This window comes from Ambystoma mexicanum, chromosome 3p, assembly GCF_040938575.1.
Source record: "Ambystoma mexicanum isolate Mex_15411 chromosome 3p, UKY_AmexF1_1, whole genome shotgun sequence".
Taxonomy (NCBI): domain Eukaryota; kingdom Metazoa; phylum Chordata; class Amphibia; order Caudata; family Ambystomatidae; genus Ambystoma; species Ambystoma mexicanum.
The window spans coordinates 516,370,829-516,385,145 of record NC_090925.1 but is presented as its reverse complement, the minus strand read 5'-3'; the positions used below and the strand labels follow the sequence as shown (position 1 = coordinate 516,385,145).

Below are 14,317 nucleotides of genomic sequence, written 5' to 3'. Positions count from 1 at the left end.
GCCATGATAGGAGTCCACAGACCATGTGCTGTGAGATGGAGGTGATGGGCCCCCCCGCCCCACCCGGAGAGTGATGCGTCTGTTGTAACTACTGTTTGCACCGCCGGGTCGTGGAAGGGTTTTCCCCCTCAACAGATTCTCCTTTGTCCACCAGCATAGGGGAAATGTGCATTCTCTTAGATATATGTACCACTCTCCCTACTGTCTGAGCCGAGGCCCGTAGAAGACTTTCGAGGCCGTGGTGGTTCGTCGAGGCAAGTTTTGCATCCGACAAAGCTTGTCCTTGAAACCGTCATCGAAGTTGTCGCCGAGGAACGGCTATAAAAAGGACAGAAGAGAGCATCTAGCTCTCATATTTTGTAAATAAAAGGCGTTAGCCGGAAAGGAACTCCACGTTTAGCGTCCGACAATTATTTAAATCATAATAATTTTAATTATGGCAGAAAAAAACAATCTGAGGGCCTTCTACGCCTGGAGGACCATTGATGTCACACTAGGGATAATATTACTGGCACGCCCTTTCAACGTCCCTTTTTGAGTTTCGAAAACAACAACTGTAATACTCCACAGCTTCCACTAGAAGTCGGCCTATGGAAAGCATGTGATCTAAGCAGATTCCACAAGCCTCAGAAATGTTTATACTTATTTGCCTAACGGGAATTATTGGAATTGTTCTGTGCAGACAAATTTCAGCCCTAGACCACTCCACACCCTTCCTGGGACTAAGCCTTGCCCTCTGCTACTTACCTTGATTGGGTTTGGCAAACCTGCCAGTAGCTTCACTGTTCACCATAATAATTAATCTTAACAGCAGGCGCCATGTTGTACTAGAAGATCCTCCAGGTTCGAAGGATGCATTCGGAACGGTGACAGCTTCAGCAAGGTAGCCCAGGAAAGCTTGCCAGTCCACCGGTTGGTCCAGGGACACTTTAGAAAGCTCAGAAGGTGAAATATCCTCAAGCAAGTGTCTAGACTGGTTGCTCCCGCCGGTCGTGGGGTCAAAGCTCCAAATCTCTATCCTCTGCAAAAATCAAACCCTTCATCACAGTACCGGTCTTCCGGATCGTAGTGCAGGCACTTGTAGACTTGCACATCAATGGGGGAAATGGACTCCTGACGGAGGCTCCCACTGCTCACCTGGCTTTCCTAAAAGTAGTCCACTACAGTGCAGCACGTCTTAGAACGGGCGCACATAAAGCTTATTGAATTACCCCCTTCCTACACAAACTACATTGGCTCCCTCTCCAGGCCAGGATACCGTTCAAGACTACATACATCGTCTGCAAAGCAGTCACAAGTATCACACCAGCAATGACTGGCGGCTTTGGAGAAAACAGTAATATAAAATGTAGAATTAAACACCATAAAAAGTGCTTGCTCATGTGAGGAAAAAGGGACTTTCGACCCTGACAATTATCTGTAAGGTTGCATTCCCTTTTTCCTGCACAGCAAATAGGATACTGCGGGTACCATATTGTGTGACCCTAATTATTTTATAAAGTGATTACTGTACCTGTAATCAAACATCTCCGGTCCTCTATGCTTCCTTGGCTATTCCTCAGGGTTACCTCTAAGAGTCAGGTCAACTTCAGAATAACCCTGTTGACTAGATGTGGCCTAAACCCACAGAGAAGATGTTCGAGAAAAGAGGAAACTACATAACTGAGTAAAATTGAAAAGCATACAACAGCATCAACATTTATTTACTCGTGGAAATGCAGTTTTTAAGGTATTAGACTTATTTTTCAAAGTCTTGGTAGGAGGTATTGAAAAACCTTCTAACTACTTACCCACAGTCAGACAAGTAGTGACACCAGTGAACTCAGCCAGGTGTTTGGTAACCGAATGCACCTGAATGCCAAGCTCTCGGGTTGGTACTAGAACAAGCACACGGGTCACAGGAGCCTGGCGTGGCTTGTAGATCAGACGTTCTAGGACTGGCAGCATGAAGGCAGCCGTTTTACCTGTAGGCAAAATGAATTAAAACATTTAAACTTCTGCGCAGCACTGCAAGGTGTTGAATACTTTAAAAATCCTGAGCGCAAGGATGATAAAGATTAACAAACTAGCTAGTTAATAAATTTTAGACAAACTAGCTAGTTAATAAATTTTAGACATTTTATTAGGGAAAAGTATATTTGTCAAATAAGGAACTCAAAACCAAAATAATAAATGTTTTGTGAGGTTTCCTTGCCTGCTTATTTTCCCAAACAAGAAAAGGGCCAAACCAGATTACATCGTGACTCCGACCACAGCAACGCTCTTGGCAACATTACATTTGAAAGCTCACAGAACGGAGGGGAAAATGCTAGATCTCAAAATGCTTACCCTAGGGATCGGTACTTCAACCAAGTAATGCAAACACTTAAACAGCATGCTACAGCTCATTCCCCTCCACCTCCCAGACTCTCAGTCCACGAAGACATTAGTTAATCTAAGATGGCAGACTAATTTTATGTACTGGTCGACCTTCCCCATGCAACGTCTAGCACATTAAGCCTAACAATATCCCAATCATTCACTAATTAGTCCACAAAAATGCAGACCCTAACGGAGAGTCCAACCAGGGGCATGGGTTACAGGCTATATATGCCTAGGCTGTAAATCAAGCAGGGTGGGTGTTTGGATAAGTCACATAGTAAGTCAACTGGACAATATACTTTTCAGAATAGTGGAACACCTATTCTATGAACAGTAAAACACCTAGAACTCTGATTATGTTAACAGTTATTCTAGGGGAGTTGGACCATGCAGTGTAATATTCAATTACAGCTGCTTTTGAGTTCACAGTCTAAGGGAAGCAATAGCTAGCTTATTTTAGGAGAACAGTGATAGGGAGAATTGTCATTTCTAGGCCAATTCCATTTAACCTTACAGACTCCAGCTATTTTGCTGGACTTTAAGTTTAACTCTCGAGTGGGACTTTCTCACTCGTATATTTTCTGACTAGGAATTTTGTGTTTCTTACTGTTTCATGGAGTCTGGTAGACACCATAGGCATCTCTTTTTGCATTGTACAAACAGCACCTTTTCTGCAGTTCCACTGAGAAGTCCCATTGGACTTCTTTTTTTTATTGTTGTGTTCATAGTTTACAGAAAACCTTACACAATATATAAACATACATTCTTAAGAAGTCAAATGATAAAAGTGAAGAAAAGAAGAATAATGAAGGAATAAAAAAGAAAAAAGAAAGTATTTCTTAAAACCTCTTACAGTATTAAAACACGTCAAAGTATAAACAGTTTTTCAGCGTAAGAATAAAATAGGAAAAAAAAAAGAATTTATGGAAGCATTAGATACAGAATAAAAAATAATTATATCACATTATTAAACATCACATGAGGACTTCAATCCCTTTGAGTAATGTGTTTCAACCAGCAATGACCCATTAGCTACAGAGATTATTTTTGCCCAATTCTATTGTAACTTCATCAGGAACTTGTTTAGGGCCAAGATCAGAGATATGTTGGTGCCCCACATGCATCTACACCAGAAGAGAATTGCTGACACCTCCAAGTTTTTATCAAATATATCTTTGAAGCTCCCCAAATGCATGGCGTCAAAGTAAGGACATGTAATAACTATGTGCCTCAAGGACTCTGCAGAATCTTTGTACCTACAAAATCTGCATCGATTGTCAGAGTTATGTGCTGGCCTTGGAGAGGATTAATTCCAATGCTTAATCCCCTCGACGGTCGGCATCCGGTTGCGCCTAAATCGCATTTCGTCCATTCGGGCATGGAAACCTTTGAAGGTAGAGCGGTATACATTCCCTGGCATGTCCGAATTTGGAATATTCCCTGTAGGTTGAATAGGTGGCCATACAATCAACTGTCTCAACCCAGTCAAGCTTGAATAAAGACCTTCACAATCCCTGGTCATTGAATAAGGTCTTCCACCGTTAACCATAGGGAGACCAAAACCAACTTCATCCTACAGCAGAACTCCTGCATTGAGGGGACAGAATCGGCACACATAACCACACCTAGTGTTTTGTAGAGTGAATTAGGTGCTAAGTTGTTTCCAGACATACCTTGCTTTAAAGGATATTAGACGAAGCTCATGTTGTATGACCACATTTGGCACAGCCAGAGACAAGCACAGCAATTCCTTCCAGAGTTTCCCTTGTGTAATACTAAGGGTATGACCCATATCATGAGTCGAAAGGTCAAAACCGTATAGAAGGGTGGGCTCGAATTTGGCAAGATAATATCGCCTTAACGGTAGTAATGAAAATGTACAAACTTTTTGCTTCAGGAATTTAAGTTGAGCTTTATGTTTGAAGGCTGTATCAGTTAGACCAGTTTTCCAAAAATCGAGGCTAACCCTGTTGGTAAGGTTATACCCGAGGTAGGTGACAGCTTTAACTTGGTCCACTTTTTCCTGTCCCATAGTCCACTCTTATGTCTGCATCTTAGTTCTCCTAGAAAAAAAACAAGTACCTGGGATTTGGACACATTAGGCATGAGATTGTTAGCCGCAGCGTAGTGGAAGAACAACTGCATTTTTGCCTTGAGGCCTCTCGAGGTACGATCTAATAAGATAAAATCGTCCACAAAGGCCACCCATTCTATTCTAGTACTCCCCAACCTGGCGGGTGCGATGGAAGGTGTTAAGGAGAATTCTCAAAAATGTGCTGATTCCCTTTAGCTTAGAGACTCCCATCAACTTTGCCGGATTTTGAGGACTTGATTTTTTTTACGTGGAGAGAGTGTGAGCCTTTTTCCCACTCTCTCATGTAGTTTGATATGTGTTTTACCTCTGTGTTTTCTTTGGTTAATGAGTCCAAACAACTCCATAGGCATCATCTTTTAATTTGTGTCACAGCACCCTAAGTGAAGTGGCACAGGCTTTCCCAAGGCTTAAATACATTCTCTGGGATAAACTACTGTTTCCCAGAAGTGAAATTGAATTTACTAGTCTTAAATTCCTAGACTCAGCACACCCTATCTTACAATAGAGTGCTGGAGAGGTTACTTAGTATCCCCTGTGTTTAGATACTCATGTAGCAGTCAAATGCTACCCTTTCCTCTCAGAATGGCTGGTGGAAGTGGTTTTACAACGAACTACCATGATTTTTCCAGACTGCGAAATCACGGGAGCCATGTTTTCCAAGATGGTGCCTTAAGCCCCTTTTTTAAACGGGTCCCGGTCTTTTTTCGCCATTTCTTTTTGAAAGGTCTTTCTAGTGTTTGACTATGCGTGCCAAACCAGGTTTGGTCCCTTTGTTTCCATGCCTTTGGCAGGCTTCAGGACTGAAGACCGCCTCTGGTGCCCGAGTGTCTGGGGTGGGCTGGAAGTGAGGGAGGTGCCCGAAGCTCCCTGTGCTTAGTCTCCTAGGAGACCCAAGTGCACTCTGGCATGATTGGCTGGCTGGCTGACTGTCCAGCAAGGATGGCCACCCTGCTGGGTGAGTGGCAGCTATGCTAGAATGAATGGGAGAAAACCATTTAAAAGGCGAGTCTCCAGGACTGGAAAGCAGAGTCGACCACTGGAACGAAAAGCTCCATCAGCACAAAATGAGTTGAAAACTCCACCCAACACAACCCTTTTCCCATAGCCCTTCTCGTACCATTCACAAAGAATCTCACTCAAACCTTCAACATCTTCAATGAGGACCCTAGCAGGGTTCCAATATAAGTCAAGTAAAAGAATTGGGTCTAAAGAATTCTCGATGACCACCATGATGCCCAAAAGCCATTCCTTGTTACAGACTATTTCACTTTTAAGCCCCAGATTGCGATCTACCTCCATACACAAGCCTCCACTAGGTCTCCCCCAATCCCCGTACAGCCGGACACAAGAAGGTATGAAAACCTTCTACAGCGATTTGGTTGAGGTTCATGGTTTCTTGGAACAAATAGATACAAGGAAGACTATTAGGGGAATGGTTAGCCATGTATTTAATCAAATTCGCACCAGAACACATATCCACCAGAAGATTTTTAGGTCAGTAGTGTCATGCACACCCTGATCCTTGTCTTATGTTCGCTAAAGTCTTGAGAGCTGGCTGTAACCAGGACCAATCTGGTCAATTATTTAAAAGGTTGGAAATAAGTGTCAGTGCTGAGCTTGAATAACGTGGAGGATTGGAGTTAGAGATTCCAGCTTGCACAGGCAGTATGACTGTGGGTAGAGGACCCCCCCCCATCCCCTGAGAGTAAATCAGCCACAAGTTGAGGGTCATCCTCCTCGAATTGTTCCATAGTTTTTCTAGCAATTTTTGACTTTCTTGCTTTTATTCCCTGAGTGGGGGGTGAGGGGGTCTCTAATCCCACCATTGGATCTTCATTGGCTGTAGCCAAAGATCTCCCCCTAGTTGATGGTTCGTCAACTTGTTGAGGGTTATCCTTCTCTGATTGTCCTATGTCTTCCAATAGAACAGTTGGACTATCAAGTTCACTAGCAAAACCCCCCTCTTGAGTTGAGTCCCCTGAAGTATGACAAGGGATCATTATCATCCCTCTCATTCCCCTAATATTAGAGGAGGGTGCCCGCTCTCCTGAGGTAAGATATTGTTAAGCTGCGCGTCCCTGGAGCGCTGCGTACCTGAGGTTTCAGTTGCTGGTCTCGCCGGTGACGCCAGACTGGAAGACCTTCAAAAGGAGTGCAGAGATTGTGACGCTAGGAAGCGACCCCGACCCAACCCTAATGGAACAGGGATGGATAGGAATCGCCTCCCGACGCCACTGGCTCACCTCCCTGCGGATTAAAGTGACGTCGGGACAGTGCAAGCACTGACAGGGAGGTGATGAAATGTTGGGCTGGTATGGTCCGGTAGAGTGGTTCACAAGATGGAGGGTGGAGAAGATCTTCAGAGATGTCCAGGCACAATCCACCAAGGCAGTCGATAATCAGGAGGGCTGGCACCCAGAGTCAGGCAGGCATGGAAGATCCAGACAAGCAAGGAGATCTGGAAGAGGGTGGAACCCAGAGAACTGGAAGGCCCAAGGGGAGGGGAGAATGCCAGGAGGACGGACCCACAACCTTCCAGGGGCCACAGGGCCTAGAAAAAGCTATTCCCAACAGGAATGAACCCAGGAGGAGAGGAAAAAACTGGAAGGCAGGAGCCACAAGGAAGGGATCCAACAGGAACTAATGCAGCCCAGGAGGCCAGGGAACCGGACAAGGCAAGCGGGAACCAAGGAGCAGGCAAAAACAGATACAAGGCACCAAGCGACGAAGTGGAGAACAAACCGCGTTAAGACGCGATCTGTAGAGGGCCAGACGCTATTTACAGCGTCCGGCACGAAAACAAGGCTCGGAACGCTAGCGGGGCTGCGCATGCGTAGCAGCCGAGCGGGCACCAGAACGAGGCTTGGAACACAAGCTTGTCTGCCCGTTCCTGGTTACCCGCAAGGTCCGCGCATGCAAGCGAAGGTGTCGAGCGCCGACCCGCTGCCTACAGCCACGCTTCCCAAGTCGGTAACATGGGTACAACTGCCACGTCCGTGGACGGAAGCGACGAGAAGGCCAGGTAAGTGCCCTAACAGATATTCCAGTAGCGTGGTAAGTTTGGCATCAATGTATTCAATCTGGTATTATGATCAACGAACAGTCCCTTGGACTTCTCTTAATGTCTAACTACATTTTCTTGGGTGAACCACTGTTCCAAATATAGTAAGATGACCCCGGTGTTACTTACCTTTTCTTTTGTGGGTCCAGCACACACCACCTTATGTGGGGTGCTGGAGGGTTACATAGTAACTCCTTTATCCCATTTCTCATGTAACATTCTGTTACACAAACTCCTTTGAATGGCTGGTGGCGGTGGTTTCTTTTTTTACCATCATGTGCCATGTATCTGCAGGCTGAATCCTCAGCTGCATTACAGCACCCAAGGGTGACCGTTTTCCTAAAATGGCCCATCTTTTATTTGCCATTTCTTGTCAGTTTCTTCTTTTACCTTGTTGTTGGAATCAGGTTGGCGTCCTTTGTGTATTTTTCAGTCCTGAAGCCTGCCCAGGCTCCATCCAGTGTGTCTGGAAAGGCAGGAAGTGAGAGAGGGTCCCGAAACTTCCCTGTCCTTTGTCTCCAGGTGTGCCCGAGAGAAACCAGTTCTGATTGGTCAGCTGGCTGTCCTGGCGGACAGCCACCCTGCTGGGTGATTGACAGCCTAGGGTGGGGAATCCAGGGGAACTTGCTTAAAAGGTGTGGTTTTTGGGACTTGATGCAGAGTCGACCACTGGAAGACAACATCCGACAAAGAGGAAGTCAAGTGACGCCAGCATCACCCTCCAGGACTGCAAAGTGCCCGGTGAAGCCCTGTAGCTGTGCTGACCTAGTTTTTGTTTCGACTGAGAAGACCCGCACAAGGCGACTTTTCCCGTGGGCTGGTGGGACCAACTAGCCTAAAGACTCGCCTCATTTTGCCGGAAACCCCGACTTGCTGCGACTTACCAAAGCTGCAGAATACCAATACCCGGGGACCCCCGACCATCATCTCTGCCGAAGTGAAAATCTTGGCAAAACATTGTGGGCATCCAGAGGACCCTACAGAAGCAGGAAATCTTCATCCAGCATCCCCTCACCAGAGACCAGGACCGAGGGATCAAGTAACTTCTAACTGGAGCAGATCATTCTTCTTTGGCGCCAAGCAAGGCACCAAAACCACAAAGCCGCCGAATCAAGGACAATCCATTGCTGCCGAGTCACTCTCTCGAGTGTTGCCGTAGGAGCCCGCCAGATGTCCTCCCTTTCATCACCACGACCAAGAACCAGAACAAGGGTCTGCTACACTGCAACAGGAAGTCATACAGTTGGAACACATTTTTCACTTCACATGTACTGTGGGGATTGGGGACATCCATTTGTGGTGCTACCTACCTTGGTGAGTGCCATTTTACCCTCTTGAGAGTTCCCTTCAACCTTAGAGACCCCCAGCTCTTTTGCTGGACTTAAGGACTTTTTAATTTTCACCCAGGAGTGAGTGAGCCCTTTTTCTCACTCACTCATGTATTTTGATCTGATTTGGGCTATGTGTCCTTTGTTTTTGGAGTCTTACAAACTCCATAGGCATCTGTTTTTTTGCATGGTGACAGCACCTTCAGTGCAGTGCCACAGAGAAATCCTTTGTATTTCTCCTAAGGTTTAAATACCTGTTCTTGGGTGAACTACAGTTCCCAAGAATAGTAAAGTGAAATTGACTTTCCTTAAAATGTCTCTTTGTAGGTCCAGCACACCCCATCTTATGTGGAGTGCTGGGGGGGTTACTTCGTAGCCCCTTTTCCTACTTACTCATGTAACATTTTTTATGCTACCCTCACTAATTTAAATGGCTGGTGGCAGTGGTTTAATTTTCCTACCATTGTGCTTTTCTACTGCAAGCTGAATCCTCAGCTGCAGTATTACCACCAATGGGTGACCATTGTGTAAAAATGTGGGTGTTACTCTGCACGCCAAACCAGGGTACCCCCTCTGTTCGTTCTGCCTTTGGCGGGCTTCAGTACTGAAACCCGCCTCTAGCTCCAATGTGTCTGGGTGGGCAGGAAGTGAGGGAGGTGCCCAAAACTCCCATGTCCTTAGTCTCCAGGGTAGTGCTGATTGGATGACTGCTGTCCTTGCAGGACAGCCACCCTGCTGTATGAGTGACAGCTAGGCTGTGCATGAGTGGGAGAAACCTGCATAAAAGGTGAGCATTCTTGGACTGAAGACAGAGTCGACCACTGGAAGAAATATCAGACGAAGGAATCGTGAAAAGAAGCTTGCTGCATCCTCCTGGACCGGTGAAGCCCTGCTGCTGTGCCAAAACTCCTTTTTCTGATCGACAATAGAATCTCCGGAAAGGACGACTACTTCCCTTGGGTTAATGGGACGAACTATCCCAGAGACTAACTGTGCTGCAAGACCATCCCCAACTGGCTGTACTTCTTTGCGGCTGCTGGAACAGCGTGCCCGGGGTCGAGAAATCCATAGTCGAGTGCAACGTCTGTAAGCTGGCCAAAAGCTCCAGGAACATCCAGAGGACCCTCCAGAAGCAGGACAACCCAAGCTCGAGTCACCTCACCAGAGTGCTGGACTCAAGGAGTGAAGGAAGCCCAACCAGTGTCCAAGATCTGTGGTGGTGCTGTTTACGGCGGCCTGAATCTGCAAAGTGCCGCTGACTTGAAAAGAGCCTGCAGCTGCCGCCGACCTCCGAACTACTGTCTAGGAGTCCTCCAGATGTCCTCGCTCTTGTCCCCATGGCTGAGGCCAAGGAACACAGGATTTGTAACACTGCAACCCAGACAGAAGCGAGCTGGGTTCTCTTCTTCTAACAAAAGGTGCTGTTCTGACTGAGGGGTACTTACCTCTTTGTATCTTGCTTTTCTCAGTTGAGACTTGCAGTAGCTACTTTTTCTAGAGTTCTGTTCAGCTCTATCTTTCACAAGTGTAACAGCTTGTGGCCCAACAGTGATTTTCTACAAACAATTCTCTAACTTTGTGCAAGACTTCGTTCTATCTAAGAAGTGCCTCAGCTCCATAGACTTTGGCTGTGCTGGCTACCTGCAGACTCTCTTCCAGCCCATTGACTGATTCTTACTGTCCCTCATAGGTGATACATTGGTTTTGAACTAATATTTGCTGGGAAAGGTTCTTATCTAGACTTCATTGGGAGATTTAAAAAATGCTCACATGCTCGGAGAACCTGTTAACCTTTTTCCTTTCGATAACCTTTCCTTTTTGTCAACCTCAGAATTTTACATAGTACAAAAGTGATATATAAATAACATTACTGTCCTAGTTAGTGAAGTCACCCCATGGTATAGGAAATGTGTATGAAGCATCTCTAAAGCTTATCTACTTGCTTGAATTGATTCTGAGAAAGTATTTTGAAGTGTATTTTTATTGTTGCACATTGCGCTTTTTAAAGAATGCTAATTTAAAACTGACCGTTAAATAAATAATTATTTTACTAGAAAACCTTGAGTGCAAGTTTTATTTGGATACTTGTATTGGTGGATTTCGATCCAACAGCTCTACAGCTCACATTTACCCCTCTTGAGAAAAGTCTGGCTGCTCAGTCACTCTACCAACTTGTGTAGTACAGATCTATACCAATAGGTGGGTTACCCGATACCAAGAGAACGAGACTGGTGTGGTCTCCCACAGGGTTACTGCATCAAATCTTGGCTAACACTGAGTTTTCTAAAACATTTTCTAAGAAGAGAGCATTAGAACCTTAAACTAGACCATTGACGTTGGCTGTCCTGGTACCCTAAAGGACCCCTTCTGAACCCATTGGCTATGGCAGTGCTTGTTCCCTTATAGGTTTTAATTGTTCAACACTATTATTGCTGGGATAAAAGATAGATTCTCCCAGAGGGATGAAAGGCAAACTCTTTTTCTAAGTACAACCGATGTTCTGATCTAACTATAACCTTTACCCCTTATAACTCAATATTGCAATGGTGATCATGAACAAGTGTTAGCAGATGTCGTCGCTCTGAGTGCTGGAAAAAGTATAACATATGAAAAGTTACTCACCTGCCTTATTGCTTCTGTTACACATTGAATCCTAACTTTTGGGATTATGTTACTATTAGTTGCTGCTTTTTAAAGAATGCTTTAAATGCGTTTGTGTGTATAGAAAAACATTTATATAATAACTTAAAGTGTGTAAGTGTTTACTTGGATACCTGTATTTACTGATTTGATTGTTCAGCTCTATAAGCTCACATTACCCCTCTTAAGATAAGCCTCGCTGCTCAGTCACACTACCAACTTGTATAGTACAGTACATGCCTATATTAAAAAGGTGGGTTACCCAATAGCAAGAGAAGTTATGTAGTGTTAGGCAAGATTGTATGTAGTAACCCTGTGGGAGACTACACCAGCCTTGTCCTCTGGGCAATAGGTACCCCAACCTTTGGTTGATATAGGCCTGTACTACACAAGTTGGTAGAGTGAATGAGCAGCCATGCTTACTTCAAGAGGGGTAAATATGAGCTGTAGCGTTGCAACATAGAGGTTCACAAATACAAGTAGTCAAATAATACTTCTACTCAAGGTTTCTTATTAAAATAATTATTTATTAATTTAACAGTCAGTTTTAAAACTAAGCCTTCTTTAGAAAGGGGCAATTGCAACAATAAAAATACACTTCAAAAACACACTCCTTCAGTTTCAGTTAAATAAGTAGCTACCCTTGTGGGATGTCTCACACACACTTCCTACACCCTGAGGCGACTTCAATAGCTAGGGTGCTGTGGACATTTATATATCACTTTTACACTTAAATTGCAATACTGAGGTTAGTGGAAAAAAGGAAAAGGTTAGGGAAGAAACAAAGGTTAACAAGTTTCTCTGAACAGGTAAGTACTTTTCAATCCCCCAAATGAAATATACGTTAACCCTTTCCCAGCTATACAAGTAACTTATGTATGACTTGTTGAGGGACAGATAAACACAGAGTCAGAGGCCCAGAAGAGTATGCAGGGAGCCAGGACAGCCAATGTCAATTGAGCAAAGTCTAGGTGAGCTGAGGCACTTCTTGAAGATAGCACAAAACTTGTGCACAATGTTAGAGAGTTTTGTAGAAAAGAATCACTGTAGGGCCACAAGCTGGGAGGCTTGTGAAAGCAAAGATGCAAGCAATTCTGCAAAAGGGCAGCAAATCCAAGTCCCAAGTGAGAGCAAGCAAGCTACATATGAGAGGTAAGTACCCCTAGTTAGACAGTTCCTTAGGTCTGAAGAAGGGGCCAGCTGGTTTCTGTTCCTGTTTTAGTCCTGCAGATGCTGTTGTTCCTGGGCCTCAGTCATGGGGACAAGAGAGATGTTAGGCAAGATTGTATGCAGTAACCCTGTGGGAGACTACACCAGCCTTGTCCTCCTGGGAATAGGTAACCCAACCTTTGGTATAAGACTACTACACAGGTTGGTCCTGTGGCTGAGCAGCCAGGCTTATCTCAAGAGGGGTAAATGTGAGCTGTAGGGTTGTAAGAGAGTTTCACAGTGACAAGTATCCAAATAAAACTTATACTCCAGGTTTCCTGATTAAACAATTATTTAACAGTCAGTTTCAATAAGCCTTCTTTAGAAGGGAGCAAATATGTAACACTTAAAATGCACTTCAAATACACACTCTGACTTTCAGTAAATCAGTAGATACCCATTAAGGACGGCACACGGACACTTTGTACACCCTGTGGCGACAAATAACTAGGTCACTGTGGACATTGATACATCACAGGTACATTTAAAGCAATACTGAGTTCAGTGTCAAAAGGAAAATGTTAGAGGGAGAAAACATTGGTTAACAAGTTTCTCAAACTGGTAAGTACTTTTGAACACCCCCCCCCCCCAATGCAATGCAGATAAACCCTTTCCCAGCTACACAAATAAGGAATGTGTGACTTTTTGGCAGGACAGATCAAAACAACAAGTCAGAGGTTAGAAGAGTCTATCAGGGAGCCAGGACAGCCAATGTCAATTGAGCAAAGACTAGGGGAACTGAAGTTCTTCTTGCAGGTAAGTAAAAAGTATTGCACAATGTTATAGAGAGTTTTTGTTTAAAAAGAAATCACTGTTGGGCCACAAGCCGGGAGGTTTGTGATGGGCAAAGCTGCAAGCAACTCTGCAAAAGATAAAGGCAAGTCTCAACTGAGAGCTAGCACGTTAACATCAAGAGGTAGGTACCTCTTAGTTTACAGTACCTTAGGTCTGAAAAAATTGGTTCCAACTGTCTTCTGTTCCTGTTGTAGTATGGAAGATCCTTGTGTTCCTGGGCCTAAGTCGTGGGGACAAGAGCGAGGACGTCTTGGGACTCCTGCACTTCGGTTTGAAGGTCGGCGGCAGGAATGGGCAAAATTTAGTTACGGTTTCAGCTACTCGGCAATAGCCCCACCGCGGTTCTCAGACACTTGAGCATTCCTTGCTTCTGGGGTCCAGCAGTGTGTTGAGGTGGCTCAGGCTTGGTCAGTCCTGCTTCATGGGAGTCCGGAGGATCTTCCTGGAGCTCGGGTCTGACTTAAAAATGATGCACTCAATCCTGGTGTTCCTCTCCCTGGCAATTGGTTACTGCAGCAGCAATGGAAGTGCAGCCAGCTTCGAGAGGATTTCCAGATGAGTTAGTCTTGGGGTCAGTTGGTCCCACCAACCCAAGGGAAGAAGTCGTCTGTTCTAGGCTTCTCTAGTCGATTTCGAAATTGGAGCATCAGCACTGCAGCAGGACTTCACCGGGCAAACCAACGGTCCAGGAGGTGCAGCAAGCTTCTCTTCCAGTTTCCTTCGTCCAGTGGTCGATTCTGCCTTCCTTGCAAACGAAATGCCATTTCTGCAGGTTTCTCCCACTCACACAGCAGGGTGGCTGTCCTCCAAGACTGCCAGCCGGCCAAT

At 45.1% G+C, this 14,317-nt stretch overlaps 1 protein-coding gene across 1 annotated transcript in view; it reads right to left on the bottom strand.

Annotated features, from left to right (window-relative positions):
- DDX27 (DEAD-box helicase 27) overlaps nucleotides 1–14,317 on the bottom strand; it is a 1,027,557-nt gene that overhangs the window by 562,422 nt on the left and 450,818 nt on the right. The window contains exon 8 of the mRNA XM_069651193.1: nucleotides 1,791–1,964. Within this exon, the coding sequence (XP_069507294.1) occupies nucleotides 1,791–1,964 (174 nt within the window). The remainder of the gene's footprint in view (nucleotides 1–1,790; nucleotides 1,965–14,317) is intronic.